Genomic DNA, 19,784 nt, shown 5'->3' on the forward strand with positions numbered 1-19,784 from the left:
ATAACTACTTAAGACTGCTTTCAGTGTTTCAAATTCAAAATTAGTTATATCGTTTTTAGTCTGGACCAACCCATTTTCAAGATTTGATCCAATCCATTATCCAAAACCCAATCAGATTCCTTTTGAACAACTGGGCCTGGAGACAATGACTGCAGAGGTATTTCCTTGGCTCAGTGAAAACCTTGACCTGGTGGTGGCGCTAGAGGAAAGGATGAGCAGTCCCCATAGTGACAGGGATTAATCCTCTTGGGATCACGAATATCTGTAGAACATTTCATGGTAATCCATCCAATAGTTGTTGAGATATTTCAGTCCGAGCCAAAGCACCAAAGCGACCACACTTGCTATCAGAAATAATACAAAATAAAAAAACAAGTACAAATCATTTCAACACTACATGATATTCAGGTTTCATCATGTCATTTGATTTATTCTTGCTTGTGTGTGTGTCCCACATTGAATTGAATTGCTCGGTGGTGCAGTCAGTCATGTTGTCTCCTCTGCTGCAGCCAAGCTAAATTTAAACCTCCACTCGCAGAAGCTGTCGGGAGGAACTGCTGCCAAGCCCTGCTGCGCTAACCGTGCGTCTGGACACGCTACACACAGGACGACGGCTATCAGAGAGCTGTTGAGGAAGCAGAGCCAGGCCGCGTTCAGACCCAGGTACGAGGGTATTCCCACAGGTAGCAGCAGCAGGAGCACGGCCAAAAAAATCAGCAAAAAGGCCCAAGTGTCCAAGAATATACACAGGACCTGGCAGACAACGCTGCCTCTCCTGTTGGAGGAGGGAGCTCTGCTGCTTTGGTCTTGGTCTGGAGGACTAGTTTGGTCTTTTTCTAACCGTTTTGCATTGCAGACGTCGTGCAGCGCCGCACAGCCCAGAGTCAAGAGGAGCAGTGTGACGACCTGCAGGATCTCAGAGGTGTGGAAGACCCAGCACCGGTGGATCTCCTGGTGGGACACGTCCTCCATCACTGGGCTGAAGTCAGACAGGAGGAAGACGTAGAGGACAGCGAGGAACCACAGGAGGACGGTCACAAGGGAGTGGATGATCCATGTAGCCCAGGAGGAAGAGGAGGAAGAGGAGGAGGATGAAGAGGGAGGAAGAAGACACACGGAGCAGAAGTGATCCAATCCGGTCAGGACCACGACGGGCCACTGCAGGACGCTGTGGACTTGCCCCAGGATCTGAACCAGCAAACAGGTGTGGTATGTGGTCAGCTGGAGGTCTGCGAGGAGGAGGAGGGGGGGTCCTTCATCATCATCATCATCGCCATGGCTGTGGAGGTGGATGGTGATGAAGAGGAGGGTCAGGGCCGTGTCGATGAGGGACAGGGACATGCTGAAACACCCCACGAAGCTTCTGCCGATGTGTCTCCGCTGGAGAAACACCAGGGCCCAGTTGAGGAGACACTTCCACCCGAGGCCGAGCAGGACGGCGGGGACTGAGACGTTCATGGCGTTTGACCCTGAGGTGCTTTATGGACGGTTGACCATGATGGAGACTCTGCTGCTGGAAGGAGATTAAAGTGTTAAATCCCTGCTCAAAACCCACCTCTTCTCCCTGGCTTTTAACACCCCTGACTGATTGTTTTATCATTACAGTTCTTATTGTTTCCCATATTTTGTGTTTATTTTATTGTGCTTTTATCTGATGTATTTTGATTGTAATTGTTTTAATTGTAAAGCACCTTGGCTAAAGGTGCTATATAAATAAACCTTGACTTGACTTAAGGCCAGATGTAAAAAAAAAACTTTAAACCAGCTGCAATCTCTATCTTTCATACTGGGACTCATGAAACAAATCTGTTATCAATCAGACAATCCACCTCCACTTTCACCAACCTCATTTGCACACAGAGCAATGAAATTAGTGAGACAGTAATACATGGTACTAAACTGAAATATAAAAAAGGAATTAAGAATATAGAAATGTATCAAATCCTCCCATATAAGAGGCTGGAAACAGAAAATATTTGAACATTTTCCTAAAAAATAGGAGAATAAATGACTAAAATTGCGTCAAATAAAAAGGTTTTTTGTGAAATTAAGCGCTGATCAATCAAACAGATTTGTTGAGATCTTGCATCTGAAACCTTTCTCCTGTTAAAACTGTACGAAAATAAAAACTAATTAAAACCATAAACTCATATTGAAATGTATTTTATTGCTCATACCTCATTTAAACATTTCCTGTGTTGGCGTGGAGACGGTTTCCTATAGTAACCACTGTATCCAGGCTCTTCTTTCCCTCTTTTAAAACCTGTTTCTGCTCGATGTTTGCAGCACAAAGCTCGTGTGTCTCATCAACTGTTTATGGTGAAACAAATGAAACCAGGAGCTGAGCTGAGTGGGAAGGATGCTCTTCATTTCATACATTGGTCAAACCGACAGAGTCATTTTTCTTCAGAAATTTTTCACTTCTGCTTTTGAAAACCGTTATGCAATTAACTTGACCTCTGACTGACACAGTTTGATTCAGAGACAAGTTAAGTGACAAGTGATTCACCTGCCAATCATCTGCACCCCAAACAGCTTTTTGCTGAACGTTCAGGTTTTAAATACAAGATACAAGCTGAACTCCTGGCTACAGCTCTGTACTGTCTCACTGATTTTTTGTGACGGTTGGTGGCAGCAATGATTTGTTTTTCAGAAGGTTAACAAGCCTTTTTTTCCCCCACCAAATAAATCTATTCTTTTTGAGTTTGTGGTGCAGATAATTTATAATTGAGCTGTTCTCCATTCGTCTCCAAAGAGTTTAGTGTTATTATTAAAGCAGAAGTAAGCGATCCGGTCGTTTTGGCTAACTTCTTGTCAGCAGATGGAGTTAGCAGTCCCTGCCCTCGTCCCTACGTCACCACATTCACGTGCATCCCTTGGCTGCACAAGATATAACTATTTAAGACTTATATTAACACAAATATTCCGCTTACTTCTGCTTTAATTCACACATGAATGTCAATGCCTAATTCTTCCTCTTATTCCTAATGGGACTGATTCTGCAGGTACACAACACTACACCTCCACCTGTGCTGTTGTGTTATCAACAGGCAGGTAGAGTGGTCTGTATGGGCTGACCAGGAAGTTGACACTGGCCATATATTAACACAAGAAAACTGCAGTCTCAGATTTCAAATTGTTAAAGAAAATGCAAGTTTTATAAAGAAGACGTGTAAGTACTCCATATTTTTGTATTTCCTCCACTGCTTACTCACTCCAAATTAACACAGAATACATGCAAAACTTTGCAACAGTGTGAAGGCTACAGCTCTAGACAAGACAAGACAAAACAGACGATGCTGGGAAAACATGCAATGCTTATTTACCTTCACCTGATATGATCTACTTCCTCTCCTCTTGGACGTTATCAACATCCAGCCTCAGTGAAACAAAAATCTTCTGTGCCGAAGCTGTGGTTTGGCTAAAGTTTCGCGTCGGCTCTGAATGAGGAAGTGAAGTGTTGCCCTCTGTGTTTTCCAAGCAGTTTTCCCTCAAGGCTTTCTGTTGGGTTGACACCATGTAATCAGTGATCTTCTCCCTATATATATCTAAGCAGGTATAGCCTTTGTGCCAGTAGGCTTTTCAACGCAAACATGCTCCAACAGCCTGCAACGTGAGATGTGTTTAAACAAGTGAGGACAAGCCCTGGCTTCAGGATATGTCTGGTTCTTGGTGTTCACCGTCAATGTAAATATGTGTAGTAATTCAAGCATTAGTTAAAACATTAACTCCATTCACAGTTTATCTGAAACTGACCTATAGCCAGTGCAGTTTATGACCACACCACTGCAATAAACTGATACTGTTTTGTTCTGCAGGATGTAGCTTGTGTTGTTGAACTGTTCTAACGGATAATAAAGCACCTGCTGTGTTAACTTGTATTTTTTCCACAATGTTTGACATTTTTTACACTGAACTAAGGCATTACTTTAATTATTTAAAAGGCATTTCAAGCCGATATAAAAAATAATATATTAATTAAAGAACAATTAACAGAATTTGAAAAACCTTTAGTGAAGGCATTTTGAAAATGGGAATAAACATCAATTTCCTTTTTCAAGCTGCCGTACCTTTTCCTAATCAGTTTGGATTGGCCCTCTCCTTGTGGGCTTTCCATTTAGCCTTACCATGACTCACTGGTCCTTTAGTGCTGGAAAAATAGTATTTATTGATGGATTACTGTAAGTAACACTACATTTTGAATTTGAATTAAAGTAAATGTTTTATTACTTGACATTCAACCAATTCAATATGAAGCTGTATGGTATAGTGTACTGGGGACTGTGTACCTTTTTATGTATTTTATCACTTAGAGATTGTACTTTTAATAAAGATATTTATAGCCTAGTAGATGTTACTTATTATTAGAGCTAGCAGATTTTGCACACAGCTGCCAACTTCTTTCTTTCTTTCTTTATTGTTTTTATGTGTTTTGTGTTATGATGGTAGGTATGATAGGTGGTGTGCGAGCTGCCAAATGTTATTTACCCTCCCCTCAGCCATGTGAATTTGTTTTCAATGAAGCTGGGGAGAAACCAATCCATGGAGCGGTGGATAACGTTATTTATCATATGATGTTATGATATGTAGTCTTATCTGTCAAAAACAAGAGATTACAGGTTAGGGCATGGCATGTGTGTCACTGGGACACCAGGTCGGGGGCTCTGATCTTACAAGGTTGGTTTTCGGCCATGAGACGCTATGAGTGGAAGACAGTGAGCCTCCATTCTCCCTGTAACAAGTTACAAATCGTTTATTTAACCATCACAATCACTTGAAAGCTGTTAATTAAGGTAAAAATGTAGCACAGTTCATTATTAATAAAGTTGTCTTGAATCTTGAATCTGGACATGTGACATCCCCGGTCTGGCAGAGACGTTAAGGACTTTGGGTCTGGTCCATGGATGTATAATTAGATTATATTAGTTTTATAATAGATCCATGGTCTGGTCGCTCCGTGGGTGTAATTCTGTATCTGACCACTGGGGTCAGGCTTGGCGCTGTGACGTCAGCGCGACACCACTTCCTGCGCACGCCGGCTCGTGCGCACAGTGACGCTCCTCAACCACCTCAACGGAAACTCATCCATCGGCTCCCCGACCCCCGGTCATGTACGGTTCTGTAACAGTTCACTTTGACGGCTGTGTCCGTCTTTAGACACACTCTTGACAACCCATCTGTTATCGAAACGAGCAGTTTAACGTCTTTGTGACACAGTAAGGCTCCGTTTCGTTCAGTTCAGTCTGAGCTCAGAGCAGAGTTAGCCGCTCGGCTAATGCTAAGCGACGCTAACTGTCAACAAACCATCGGTTTTCAGATCTGAGACTGAAACCCTCACCTTTCACTGTAAATCTCTTGTTTTCTCTCTTTTAGCAGCTTATTACCTGCGAGTAATGTGTTATATACAAAGACAGTTACCTCACTAGAGGTCACTGATAATCATTACAAGACAGGAACAATGAATTAATTTCACCTTAATTTTCTAACTTCAGCCAGTTGTTTTGAATGTAACTCTGATTAGAAAGCAGCGCATCTTATCATTAGACTAATTGATCTGTTTCACGTTACACCTAGTTAAAACTATAGCAGTCTAATGCAAATGTTATGCAACTAAATATAAAGGCCTGCCCAAGCCTCCACGGGCCCCTAAGCAAATGTTTTATTATGGGCCCCTCTATTACAGCCAATAATGCTGAATGCTTGAATTGTATGTCGTTATACAAAAGGTGTTTCTATAATTTCATCCACTTCATTCATATCAGATAGAGTAGAAACATACACAGCAGGAGCACCCTCCCAAATATCAAAACATTTTCAGTTGCAATGAAAACTGAGATTTACAGCCTTCATCAAGGAGGATTTATTGCTGCAGGTTGTTGTTTGAACACTGCATGAAGTGTAAACAGGTGTTAGTAATAAACTGACCTGTGAGTGTAGGTCAGGTCGCTGATTGACTGTATTTAAATGTAAATCTGGTGAAAATGGTGTTGGCTTCTTATTTTCAGTTTTCTGTAGTTTTCTGTGACAGTAAACCGAATATTTGGAGTTTTTTTATGAAACGGTCTGACTTTAAATGGCACCCAAAAAAGTCAACATAGGGTATTTTATGACAGTCTAATTTATAGTCATTAGTCAAAGCTCTATTCTAGCTGCAGTGTTTTGTAATAAACTGTATTATCAGATCAATATAACCTGTTTGCTTTACTAATCAGTTCTTTTCTAGGTCAAATATTTACTTTACTAAATCCAACGACGGTAAATACACACCCCACCCTGACATAATCCTGATGTCTTCAATTTGTTATGAGCCAGTAATGTAATGTAATGATACAGACTGTCCGTCATTTATACATTCAGCAGTTGCACTACTGACTAACTATTGCTGAATGTGTCAAATAAAATGACTTTATTTTCTTACTATGTGTCAGAAAAAAAGAAAAAGAAAATGCTTAGGGTTTACCATAGCTGAATGTGACTTCTGCTTGCATTGTTTGATCAACTGTCCAAGATATATACTGTATATTTTACACTTTTGTAAAACCAAAGGGCAGCAAATTTGAAGGCATTTTAAGTTTTGTAAATGACTTAAAGGCCAGTTCAGTTCATGCAAAGTCTCTGCATTTGCCTCCAAAACAACTCTGTCTCGTAACGTTACGTTATTATCTCATAGTGTGGTGAATGTGCAGGTCACAACTTTTCCACGAGAGCGTTTTGGAGTTGTTGGATTGTTGAGTTTGATGAGGGAAACCATGAAATCCCATGAGCCTCCGTAGCGCAGCTCTGAGCAGCTCGCGGCTCTGCTCTGCCGTTCTAAAAATAGCTTGCACCGACAATTAAAGGTAACGAACCTACTGCTATGACTATAGGGATTATGGCAATTTGAAAAATGTTGAACCTTTCCTTTCAAACAGATTACTTTATATTCAGTCCAGCACTTGACACCTTGTGGTAACCAGCCTCTGAATTGACTGATACATTTTGTCACTTCTACTGAAATATATTCAGTTATTCACAGAATCATCCTGCACATAGTTTCATCGGTTAAAAATCTTTAACAGACATTTCTGCATCAATTCTTTGCAGAATGGATAATTCAGAGACCGGTCCGAGCTCGGGGCCGCTGGCAGGGCCAGACAAAGGTATGGCGCGGCCCTTAGGTCCCTCCGATCAGCTGTCGGAGTCAGCCAGGCCCTCCAAGCACAGGGCGCACCCGTCCAAGTCACCAAGGAGACGGCGGGAAGGGAAGAGGTTGCAGCGACGGGGGGATGGTCACGAACAGCTGCTCTGGGAGATGGAGCGGCGGAGGTTGCCAGGCCAACACGAGCACTTGGAGCCCTCCGGGTCAGCGAGCGACACAGCGGAAAGCTCACCTAAGAGGTTTGCACTGTAGGTTGCCAGCTGGTCTGCCATGCCACTGGCACAGCTCGGCTGCCCGGGACATGAAGTGATAGTGTCTTGACTCCTCTTTTTTTCCCTCCTCCCTCCTCACAGAAGAGCCCACTTTCTACATGGACCGTATCCAGCCACTCACTTCGGACCCAAAGCCTGTATTCTTCCCAATCCAACTTCAGTCATGTAAGCATGAGGCCGCTGAATGAGTCGAACAAACTGGTGAGAGAGTAAACTCCGTTTGCTTGGAACATTGACACCGAAACAGCTTGTGTAACTTTGTGAGATAAGATAAAATACGAATGCTGTGATTGGATGTTACAATGCAATGGGATGGCTCGCTGAGCTGACCAGAGACGCTCAATTTCAGTTGTTCTCAGAGTTTTTCCTTGAACCTGATCTGAAAACACACATACTGAAAAGAGCTATCTCCAAAATGCCTGTGATCCGCCGCACGAACAACAGAGATAAATGGTAAAGTAGAGAAAGAGATTGTGTTTTTTTATATCCTGATGTTTGGAATTTGAACCTTACTCACACAGATGTGAGGTGTCATTACAGTTAATGAGTGACTTAAGCTATTGAGTCACTGTAAAGAAAGCTTCATTTAATTACGGCGTAAGACATGGTTGAGAGGTAAGACTTGTAATCGTTGTGGCGTTCGACTTGACTCTCCGAATCCAGCAAACTGATTCAAAATCTCAAAACATTGTGATTATGTAACAGTCAGTCTGCATAATGTCGTTCACCTGTTTGACCTTTTCTCCTCTCTCTATTTCTGTGTATGTGACACGTCTTATTCAGACAGTGTGTTTGTGTTATGTGTCTACATTTATGTGTTTGTTTCTGTCTACCAGGCACATCCAGGACCCGGCCAGCCAGCGGCTCACCTGGAATAAACCTCCCGTCAATGTGCTTGTCATCAGGAAAATCAGAGACGAGAGCTTGGTTGAACCTTTCAAAGAGCTATGCAGATTTCTAGTTGAGGTACAGTACATGATGTAATTTATGGCTGTCGATACAATTAATGTTTTTGAATATGAACACTTTAATAAATGTGTGAGGCGGCAGTTTTCATTGTTAGAAATTGATTCAGTATATATTAATATATGTGCAAATCGCTTTCTTTTGGTAAACCCAAAGAAATATTTGTCAGCATACATGTGCAATCTGCAATATGAACATGAAATTTTCAGCATTTTAATCACCATAATCATGATGTTAACTATATCAGATTTATTAGCATAAACTGTATGTGCTCACTGGTCAGTATGTTACTATAGTGACTGTTTAAGTCCTTTAGCTGCTCCTGTTTGTTGTTATAGCAGATGTATCCTCCTATGATATATACGGCCACACACCAGCAGTGTGTATATAGGAGTTTATTTTGTAAATGCTGCGTTAAAAGTCATTGTGTTCCGACTTTTTGGTTTTTCCTATAATACAACACTTAAAGTTTTCCACTCAAAGGCCAAATCTTTGACAGTATAAATATGAGGTGTATTCACATACGAGATTTACGTTTGAGTTGTCGATGGAAAGTCTGCATTTTGTTTTTGTCAATCATTATTTAAATTATAGCTCTGTCTCCTCCAATGTTTACAAATATATCTGAAGCAGAGGAGCTTGTGGAGAGCTCCAGAAAACACTTGCAGATTTAGATTTGGTTGTTTCCTGTGTTAGTCTACTGTCTCTGTCATTTTCAGAATAATACCAAGCTGCAATGATTCTGTTCCCCTTTTTTTTTTATTAGTGATACAACTCTTGGTTTCCATTTGGTGAACAGTTTGTACCTTTCTACCTGCACCTTCCCACATTAACCTAATTTTGTGTCAAAAAACAGATTGCACACTGTGGTAGAGCACAGGAAATGACCCAGACATGTAGGTGAAAGTTACACTCTGGTTAAACGCAGTTGTTACAGCCACATGTGGCCACAGTTGGCCAGTAAACACTCTTTATTTCCATTCAATACAAACACCATCATTTTAAACTGCGCGTTTGGCAGATGCTCAACCTCATTTTGTAAAGCACTCCTTTGTAAAGATGCCTGTGTGTGTTTTGGCTGTTGTCACTAAAGCGTGTCCGTGTGTATCAGGAGAAGCAGATGATGGTGTACGTGGAGCGCAGGGTCGCAGATGATGCAACGCTGTCAAAGGATGAGGCCTTCGGCTCCATACGCAACCAGCTCTGCACCTTCAGGGAGGGTGAGAGTCTTATACACTGCAATAACACAAACATTCAAACTATAATGATAATATTTTTTCACACAAAAGTGGACTGCGCTATTTAGACCAGTTGGTATATAAACTATCTTCAGAGCTCCTAATTTATGAATGGGCCGTGCCAAGGCAACAAATCCGTGGCAGGATTCAGGGCATCTCATATGGCATGAAGGTGGATACTTTTTGTCACAGATGAAGCAAAGAAAACAATAAAACAAAACAAACAAACAGCGTGCACACAAACGCAGCATCCAAAACAGAAAAACAGAAAAGCAAAAGACAGTTAAAGAGGAACTATAGAAGTCCGGGCGCTTTTCTGCTGTTATGCAAACCGTCCTCCCGACCATGTGCATTTGTTTACAAAGCCGGCGAGAAATCAATCAATAGAGCAGTAGATAACATTATATATCATTTACGATGTTACAACGTGTGTATTTGTGTAGTTCAATCTGTCATAAACAAGAGATTACGGGATACGGGGCGCGTTTGTGTTGCGGTGCCGCAAAGACGAGAGCTGGGACACCGCATGTGACACCTCCATTCTCCCTCGTAACAAGTTAAGGCATTTATTAAACCATCACAATTACTCCAAAGCTGTTTCATTAAGGTGAAAATGTAGCATTGTTAAGGATAGTTCCTCTTTAAGATTGTTTTGTCAAAACTACTGTGACAAAAGAGAGGACAATAAAGTTAACGTTACAGTGGACAATGGACATATGAGCTTTTACACTGATAAACAGACTTTTCTCAAACAACATAAGTGACTGTTACTTTATAAGCTTCATAATTTTAATATGCAAAATAAGGTCAATGTAGTGGTGCCAGTGTGTCTCCCATGGAAAAGACAGGAGTAAAACTGGGTCTCACAAAAGAGTGTGGTGTGAAACAGATCCTTTATTTTGTTTGATTAAAGTCCTGAAATAAATGTTCTCCATTGTTTTTCATTTTTGCAGCCAAATTTCAGTTTGACATTAAAAACAAAAGAAATAATGTTACAATAGTCTGTTCTACCGTTGCATCCATTGTTGTGTAAAATAAGCACATTTGATGTTGTTTTCAAATAATAGCTTGAAGAGTGAAACAAAAAGATGATCCTGGGGGGAGAAGGATTTTTTTCAAAACCTATTTTTACTGTCTGTGAGTATATTTGATGTTTTTGGATGAATTAGTGGCCACATATGGTGACAGTTTTCTCTCAAACCCTCAAAGTCACACGGGGGCTCCCACAGAGAGCTTTTCAAGCATTTTATTTGGAAGAGAAAATGTCACCGTTTTGCTGCTAAAATTTGAATTAAATTGTAAAACAAGGTGTAATAGCAGTGTTTTGTGTTTTTTTCTATCCACCTGCAGGTTATGATGATATTTCAGACTGCATAGATCTGATCATCTGTCTGGGTGGAGATGGGACGCTGCTCTACGCCTCCTCTCTCTTCCAGGTAATTACACTTTTATTGATTGGTCACTACGACCAAACTGATCTCAGATTCCTTGGAAGCATTTGATCCCAAATAGAAAGACTTTAAACTGGTAACTGGATAATATGATCATCTGTAATAGTAATAACTATTGGCACCTTTGTTATATATTGATATTGTTGAACTTTTGCTGATGTGCATACTAGTAATAATAAATGTATACAGATGTACAGTGTTATGTTTGAGACAGTCACACTGAGGTTCTTCTTTCCTCTCCTGCAGGGCAGCGTTCCTCCTGTTATGGCGTTTCACCTCGGCTCTCTGGGTTTCCTGACGCCCTTCAAGTTTGAGTCGTACAAGACTGAGGTGGCCAAAGTATTTGAAGGTATCGTGGAGCTTTTATCTGAAATATGTGTTTAATGTCACCTGTGGTAGTCATTTGTATGTGAATGTCAAAACTAAATGGAAGTAATCATCTTCATCTTTACCAGATCATATTAACTTCTGTGTTAAAGGGATAGTTCACTCAAAATTGAAATTTCGACTAAGGGCTGGGAGAAGTTTCAGAGTCCTCCGTGCCTTCTCTGAGTTACAGCGGGGCTCCGTGCAGCACGGTTGCAAATGGATACCACTTTTCTTCGTAACAAAAAGACACACCAAAAAACATCCAAATACCTCCATAGTGCTCGTCAGTGCGATTACTGACGCCGCCGCAAATCTCGCGAGATTTGGACGGACCAGGAAGAGGAACTTCCGCTACAAACAAGCTTGAAATATAGACTTTTTTTTTTTTTTTCTGAACAATTTCTCATGTTGGGGCTTCAATACAAGACAGACATTACATACGAGCACTATGGAGGTATTTGGATGTTTTTTGGTGTGTCTTTTTGTTACGAAGACAATTGGTATCCATTTGCAACTGTCATATGGACATGCAGTGCTGCACCGAGCCCCCCTGTAACTTAGAGAAGGCACGGAGGACTCTGAAACTTCTCCCAGCCCTTAGTCGACATGGGGGGTGAGTAGAGTAGTAGTGCAATTTGAATTTTGGGTGAACTATTCTTTTAACTTGTTCATCTGCACGTGTGTGTTTTCAGGCAACGCGGCCATCACTCTGCGCAGTCGTCTGAAGGTGAAGGTGGTGAAAGACATGCTGCAGAGGACCGGCCAGGAGCCGGAGCAGCAGCAGCAACCTGAGCACAACGGCCTCCTTCCTCACGGACACACAAACAGCGAGGCCGGAAAGGTCACCCTGCAGCTACAGGTGAGGATGTAGGTAGAGGCCCAGGTGGACGAGATCGCTGAGCCAATAAGCTTCTGGATTGAGTTTAATACATTTGATTGGGAGGATGCTTCAATTTAAAGACTTAACTTCTTTGTTGAAGACCGAGTAATAGTGATCTTAGTTTCTGATGGCTCATAAACTATCAGGGTGGAGGATGTGGTGCTCAACTCATCTTATTGAAAAACACAAACTCATGGCTGCTACATGCCGTTTAAAACTTTATTCTGTTGCTTTATTCTGTTTAAGTTTATTATTAAAAACAAATGTTTTCATCTTCCCAGAGCGACGTTTCCCAAAAACAATTTATGCTGAAATTTTGCAGTCGGAAACTTTTGAGATAGTTTAAGTTCAATTACAAATACTAACAACAACACCAACAAGTTGAAATGACAGTTACGATGATTAAAGAGCTGAAAGACGTCAGACGTCAACTCGAGCACAAATACTGACAGGAGAAATCGTCAGCTGAAGCGTATGTGATAAATTAAGATGACATATCGGTGTATGAACTGAAGAAGAGTGATGTCAGTGCAGGAGACAACTGAAAGCAGATGTTCAGAGTGAAGGAGCGGTGAGAAGTCTGTGTGCGTTAGAGGAGCTGGAGAAGATGTTTGTCTGTAGTTCAGAGGTGAAGTCCTGAGATCTGAGAGAGTTTGAAGTGTCAGCCGAAGCGATAGAAATGAAATTAGTTCATCTGTCAGCTGAAGACAAAGAGGTAGAAGCAGTCAACATGTCAGGTGATGCGGAGGTGGAGAGAGCCGCCGACGATTCATTGAAGCAGTTGGAAAAAAAAACACACACAACAGAATTTAAAGTATTGTGTTTTTTTTTTTTTACATTAAAATGTTTTATAGCAGATAAATAACCTCAGTTCACTCAGCAGGTCGTCTCTCTCTCTGTGTGTGTGTGTGTGTGTGTGTGAAGATGTGTACGGCTCGGCCAGCATCAGCTGCGTTGCCACGGCGACAGTCATAATAAAGTTGATATGGGAGAGAAAGTCGGATGTTGTGAAGTTCTGTTGAGCCAGTTGCCGTGGAGACCGTGGCGTCAACAGTGCAAAGTCGGTATTTAATGAGCTCTGACGCTCTCTTGGTCTGACACACTCCAACTAAACAACGTGCCACACTGCTGCAGTCACGCACACACACGCGCGCACACACACACACACACACACACACACACACACACACACACACACACACACACACACACACACACACAGTGCAGCAGTTTGTCATTCCCAGCGCAGCTCGGCCATCTTTCCTCTTTCCTCTCTCTCTCCCTGGGGTTTTTCGTCTCATCGATAAAAGACAGTGATGGATTGTTCTGGTCTCCGAACCAGATTTTGACCTCACATTACATCACGTCTGCCGTGTCCAGCAGCAGGATGTCTGCGTTGTGCTCAGCTGACGTCAGTACATCTGCCAGACATCACCGCTCAGCGCTGCAGTATTTTGTGTGTGTGTGTGTGTGTGACTGAGTGAAGTGTGGCCCCGTGATCCGTATACGATGCCCGAGTGTCTGCTCAGAGTGCACCAACATTTTCCCCTGCTTGTCGTTTCCTCGTGTACAGTAACGAGCTCCTGCGTCGGCCGCTGACTGATTTATTATTGTTATTGAATCGCATTGATTAAATTCACACTCACATTTATTTAACCGTGTGTGAAAGGGAATTACACTCTGAAGATTGACCCTCGGGACGTACGAACATCAGAGTCTGGAGTCGCATCAAGGACAGAGAAGCTGTTAATCACCTCTCGTTGCAGAAGTTTTGTCTTCAATCGCTTTGTTTGTCTTTTAGCTGAATGTCTCAAAAAGGACTCGACTGCTCCAGTTTTGGTTCATGTGACCAAGGACAAACTGGCGGCTTTGGTGTAGACTGCGCCACCGTGTGGGCGTTTGTAAAACACGTTTACATTTAACTTGATTTCTCTGGCTTTAACAGATTCCAACACCCCATTCATTTGCTTTCAATCTTTCATTCCTGCTTTTGTTAGGTTATACACGTTTACCTTTTATATCATTTTATATCATTTATATCATATCATTGTTATGTAAGCTGCTGGACGATCTGGATTTCCCTCCGAGGGATTAATAAAGTATTTTCTATTCTTTTTTTATTCTCTATTTTTCTATTTTTACATGAAGAGATGTTTTCACCGTTTCTTTCAACCAGTCTGTGTCATATTTGGTTGAAACACATTTTATAAACCCTGAATAAAAAACATTTATTTATTTATTTATTATGCCCATTTTATGGCTATTGCCCTGCGTTTTGCTTGTTACACTGTAAACACACACATGGCTTCTGGTCTGTAGGTGGCGCTGCAGTAACATCAGATGTCTGTGCTCTTAAATCAGTGATCATGAGTTTCACTTTGCTCGAACAAATTCTGAATCATCAGTATTTTGCTCAGTGGGCTGAAAAACGTATCAAAGCAAGACGTTAATTTGAAGATTGATGTGATCTAAGCTGATCTGAGGTCTGTGTGTCACTCAGGTGTTGAATGAGGTGGTGGTGGATCGAGGCCCGTCGTCTTACCTGTCCAATGTTGACCTGTACCTCGATGGACGCCTCATCACCTCGGTGCAGGGCGACGGTGAGGACAGACGCACACTCACAATCAACAACCTGGGAGAGAGAAAGTATTAAACAGACCAGTCAAAGGAGGTAGATCCATATGTTAAAACTGTCTTCCCTCCTGTCTCTGTGTCTCCGTCCTCCAGGTGTGATTGTGTCCACGCCTACAGGCAGCACAGCGTACGCAGCAGCAGCCGGAGCCTCGATGATCCACCCCAACGTCCCGGCCATCATGGTCACCCCCATCTGCCCGCACTCGCTCTCCTTCAGGCCCATCGTCGTCCCCGCCGGGGTGGAGCTCATGGTAACGCACACACCTTCTCATCTCATTCAGTGTGTTTTCTTTATTTTTTTTATTACTTTCTACAATGTAGATTCAAACTGAAGATGTCAAAACTATGAAGGAACACATATAGAGTTATGTCGTAAACAAAAAAGTGTTAAACAAAGCAGAATATGTTTTAGATTTTAGATTATTCAAAGTAGCCTCCTTTTGCTTTGATGACAGCTTCACGCACACTTCATGAGGTCGTCACCTGGAAAAGTTTTCTGTTGGCTGTTTTACCTTCTTCACTGCGGTCCAACTCATCTCAAACCATCTCAATTGGGTTTAGGTCAGGTGACAGATAACACATTTGTTTTAATTATCACTTTTGTGTTAACGATATAATTCCATATGTGTTGTTCATAGTTTTTGATGTCTAAAACTTCTCTTAATCATCATCCATCAGTCCCGTTGATGTGGGATGGGCGTCTCTGCTCTCTCAGACATGGTGTCTTTACATCCATCAAAAAATGACCTAAAGCACCAGCACCTTCGTCTTCTGACATCATACTACATAATAAACAGGACATTATGTACACACATTGTTTTGAACCTCACACTGATTCCTCTGCTTCACCACATGGATGAGAGGATTTGATTAGATTTTGCCTTGATGTGCATACGTTGGCATATTAAGGAGGTAAAACAGACTTTTTAAAAAAACTTCTTTTAGCATTAGTGACAACAAACCACTTCTATTTTGAGCTGATGTTCTCTTCTCTAAAATGATTCCTGTAACATGTCCTGCAGTGAGTCAGCTCACTGCTTTGGTCAGAACTGAAATGTCTCTACAACTGTTGGATGGAGAAATTCATGAGGTTGAATCTGACTGACTTTTCCTCTACAGCCGGTTTGAATGAATTAAAATTAAATTTGGTTATGATATTCCTGTGATCTTGTTATATAAATACTTAAATACTTAATTAAAACCAAGAGTTCAAACAGGTAGATTGTCCTGCACAGCTCAGAACTTCACATTAGTGCCGGTGGTGTCGGGAAAGAAGTCCATAGTAGAAAGAAGAGGCTCCACTGCACATAATGTAGTAACTTTAATGTCATTTATTGGTTAAAAGAGTCAGGACTACACCCCCCCCCCCCCCCCCCCCCCCCACACACACACACTTCTTCCTCTTTTACTCCCCTCCCTCCCCTTATGTAGGGATCAGAAGTAGGGAGGATTATAATGAAGTGGTATTGAGTTTTGTATATTTTATAATGTTTTATATATTGTTCAGCTTCAGATATGTGTATTGATTGAGCCCTGTGACACTTTGACATTTTGAAATTTAACTACTTTAAGATTTAACTACTAATGTTATTGTGTATTATGTATTTGTAATTGATGCTATTTGGCTCCTACTAGCCCCTTGTCAGCCTATAAAAACCAGCTGATATGGACTGACTGTTATGAGCCTGATGAGATGCGTTGCCAAGCTTTTAACCAATAAATTACATTAAAGAAGTTACCACATTATGTGCGGTGGAAGGTCTTCTTTTCTACTTAATTAAAACCATTTAGGTAAAAGTTTAACTGTTCATCCAGCGCCATCATCAGTTTCCTCTGTACCGAAGCAGCGTCTGACAGCGACTTACAGCGTGTCCTCTTCTCTCCTGAAACAGATCACTTTGTCTCCAGACGCCAGAAACACGGCCTGGGTGTCGTTTGACGGCAGGAAGAGACAGGAGATCCAGCATGGAGACTGGTGACACTCATTTACTCTCATTATCTGTTGTTGTGCAAACATCCTCAGACAAATCTACCGCAGTCGTTCCTTCATTTCAGGATCAGGATTAATTTCCTCTCTCTCGGGGTTTTTCTCTCCCAAACAGCATCAAGATCACAACGTCCTGTTACCCGGTGCCATCCATCTGTTGCCACGACCTGGTGTACGACTGGTTCGAGAGCCTGGCCCAGTGTTTGCACTGGAACGTCCGCAAGAGGCAGGCGCGGCTCGCCGAGATCTCAGACTCGTCGGACACCGAGAACTGAGTGGGTGGACGGACGCAGGGACCGGCCCCACGGTTACAGACATTTAAAGTCGACGCTCTCTTTTCACAGCAGCTGAGTGAGTCACTGAGAGGATCTGAGGTCTCTGTGAAAACATTTTCCTGACAGAAACACTGGACTGTGACAGTGAGAGCGCATGTGTGTCTGCAGCCAACGCCACGTTACATTAGTCGTCTGAATAGCATGTTCAATGATCCAACTGTATTTACACTATTTTATAGACTCAGTCGTCATCTCATTACATTCCAGTACATAAACACAGCAGTTTCACAGCTTACAGGGAGAACGCATGTCTCTCAACTTGGGGGAAAAAACCCCACTATTGTTACTTAAATAATTGCATAATCCTGTGTTGTTATTGATAAGGATCACATGACTGTTGAATCACTACAGTAGATGTACAGTAGATGTTACTGGCATGAGGTTATAGGTAGAAACACACTGTTTAAGACTGAAAATAAGCAAAGCCACTGTTTCCTCTGAACTTAAATGTGTATTTGTACATACAGGATTCTAGGATTAATTTATTTAATGGCATATTTATGTAATATTTATATATTTTACAGACGGGGATTGGTTTAAGTAACACGCTTTAGATTTCATTCTAACACTGACTCAACCAAAGATGCTGTTATGTGTTCATCCCTGACAACTGTTACTGACATTTTGAAGTTGTTTTCAAGCCCCACTTTAAATTCTGCAAAGAGATTGTAGTTGAGAAAAACAAAATGGGATTAGACTGACAAAATCTGTAGCAGAAAAGGGCAATAATAAAATAAAAACGCTTAAACTAAACATTTTTTGGTTCAGTCCAATCTTTGTCTAAATTCAAATTGCCTAGAAACTTGATTAATTTTCAAGATAGTTGACTTCTTTTGATTGACTAATTGTTGCAGCTCTAACAACCAAATTCTTGTGTGACAATAAAAAATATTGAATCTGAATAAATTGTTTTTATTGTGATTAATAATTTAGTCTATAAAGATTTTCAAAATGTGTTAATTCTGTTGTAATATTCTGGTTGTGTTTTTTTTGCTTCCACTATTTAAAGAAAACACAGAAATACATTTTAGAAGCTGGAGTTGGAAACTTTATTTTAAAATTGACATTTTATTTGTTTAACAAACTGGTTATAAAAGATGATAATTTATCCATTGAATTAGTCAATAGATTTATTTTTGGTTCTAGCGTCGTCAAACCAGAAATATCCCAGAGAAAATATCACAATAGTCATGTGCTTTCTATATTTTTATTGCAATGATAAGATACAGATATATTTCCAGACATCCAATTTTTTATTAAATTATACTCCAATATTGCATGAGACAGTCTTCAGAATGACACTGATCCAAATGTGGACAACTAGGTGATCAAAAGACAGTTTTTTTGACCAGAGATAAAACATTGATGTTTTACAGTTTCACTTTTATTTCCCCCAGAAATGTGCGATGAGAAGCAGCAGCATAGAGAGTAATAATACTACAATATACAACAGACCGATACTGTGCAACAGTCAAGAACGATTGGGAGAATCATTTATTTATTTTCTCTCTTTTGTGTGAAATGGTTTTTTTTGCCAATATAGAGTGATTGGCAACTCGGACACAGAGATGCACTTTGCCCATTTGGGGAGAACAGAAAAAAAACAAAGAAAGATAAGAAAACAAACAAGAGCAACAACAACGTGGCGGTGTGCGAGTTAGAAAGTCAAAGAGCTACAAACCTCAGTGGGATTAAAGTAAACAGGAGGACAAACGAGATGAGTTCGATTTCAGGCAAAACAAAAGGACGACTGTATGGAATAATATGAAACATGTTAAAATATTTGCCACGTCAGATTCTGTGGTCACTTTTTTTCTATTTTATAACATCAGTTTTTAACGACTGACACCGCTGTTAGTGAGAGAAAAAAATACACGAGGACCAACCAGATCACACAACGTTACTGTGGCAAGTATAAAAAAAACAACTAAATAAACAAAGATGCTGTTATTTAATAAATTCCCACAGTTTTCTAATCCCCGTTACCTTTTTAAATAATGAGTACACTCTTGATGATCGTATAAAAACAAAAAAAATTAGCATTATAAACACTTAGGAGGTATAATAATTATTATTATTCCCGATACAAAAGAAAAGGAGGGAAAAAGCTGTTTTATAGACTGTAATTATCGTATGTATATATTTGATATATCAATAGAATCCATATATAAATGATACATTTCTATTTTTTTTTATACTTAAATATAATCCTCACTATGACTAAAGAGAGCATCTAAGACGTTTTCTAGCCAGAAGATAATGTGAAATAACAGCTTGGACCACGGGCGCCAGGCTCCCACTGGGAACGAAACGGTGGAGCTCGAACGTGGCGGCGGAGCTGGATTCAAGAAGAAACGCCCACTATTTTCACACATGACGGGCGGCTTGTGCCAGACTAGACAGGACTGGTTTTGGATGGGAGTCTAGTGCGAACACCTTGTTTTTTTTTTTTTAAACGGTTTCATTGAGACCAAAAAAATATTTGTTTAGCTACACACCAACAACCTTATGCTG

The 19,784-nt window shown here is 40.9% G+C and overlaps 2 protein-coding genes across 4 annotated transcripts; one reads left to right on the top strand and one right to left on the bottom strand.

Annotated features, from left to right (window-relative positions):
• Positions 1 to 456: 456 nt before the first annotated feature.
• gpr160 (G protein-coupled receptor 160) lies at positions 457 to 1,458 on the bottom strand (the record flags this gene model as incomplete). Its single annotated transcript, XM_083991287.1, has 1 exon — positions 457 to 1,458. One exon carries the CDS (start codon positions 1,456 to 1,458, stop codon positions 487 to 489), a length of 972 nt encoding a protein of 323 aa, XP_083847413.1. The 3' UTR covers positions 457 to 486.
• A 1,709-nt stretch (positions 1,459 to 3,167) lies between these two features.
• nadkb (NAD kinase b) lies at positions 3,168 to 18,170 on the top strand. Of its 3 annotated transcripts, none has more exons than XM_083991809.1 (12): positions 3,168 to 3,172; positions 7,084 to 7,377; positions 7,492 to 7,575; positions 8,247 to 8,376; positions 9,488 to 9,596; positions 10,965 to 11,050; positions 11,312 to 11,414; positions 12,127 to 12,293; positions 14,815 to 14,914; positions 15,042 to 15,199; positions 16,841 to 16,923; positions 17,051 to 18,170. In XM_083991809.1, exons 2-12 carry the CDS (start codon positions 7,085 to 7,087, stop codon positions 17,208 to 17,210), a joined length of 1,473 nt encoding a protein of 490 aa, XP_083847935.1. In that variant the 5' UTR covers positions 3,168 to 3,172; position 7,084; the 3' UTR covers positions 17,211 to 18,170. The 3 variants fall into 3 exon arrangements, with proteins under 3 accessions (XP_083847935.1, XP_083847934.1, XP_083847936.1); XM_083991808.1 differs by lacking the exon at positions 3,168 to 3,172 and adding an exon at positions 5,117 to 5,216; XM_083991810.1 differs by lacking the exons at positions 3,168 to 3,172; positions 7,084 to 7,377; positions 7,492 to 7,575 and adding an exon at positions 7,706 to 7,863.
• The last annotated feature ends 1,614 nt before the right edge of the window (positions 18,171 to 19,784 follow it).

The sequence above is a fragment of the Trachurus trachurus genome (genome assembly GCF_905171665.1).
Source record: "Trachurus trachurus genome assembly, chromosome: 17".
Classification (NCBI taxonomy): domain Eukaryota; kingdom Metazoa; phylum Chordata; class Actinopteri; order Carangiformes; family Carangidae; genus Trachurus; species Trachurus trachurus.

What these genes read in the sequence shown, in the direction of transcription:
- nadkb (XM_083991809.1), top strand. Translation starts at nt 7,085, where the DNA reads ATGGATAATTCAGAGACCGGTCCGAGCTCGGGGCCGCTGGCAGGGCCA. An exon ending in TATGCAGATTTCTAGTTGAG is followed by an intron (nt 8,377 to 9,487) that starts GTACAGTACATG and finishes CGTGTGTATCAG; the next exon opens with GAGAAGCAGATGATGGTGTA. An exon ending in GGTGGCCAAAGTATTTGAAG is followed by an intron (nt 11,415 to 12,126) that starts GTATCGTGGAGC and finishes GTGTGTTTTCAG; the next exon opens with GCAACGCGGCCATCACTCTG.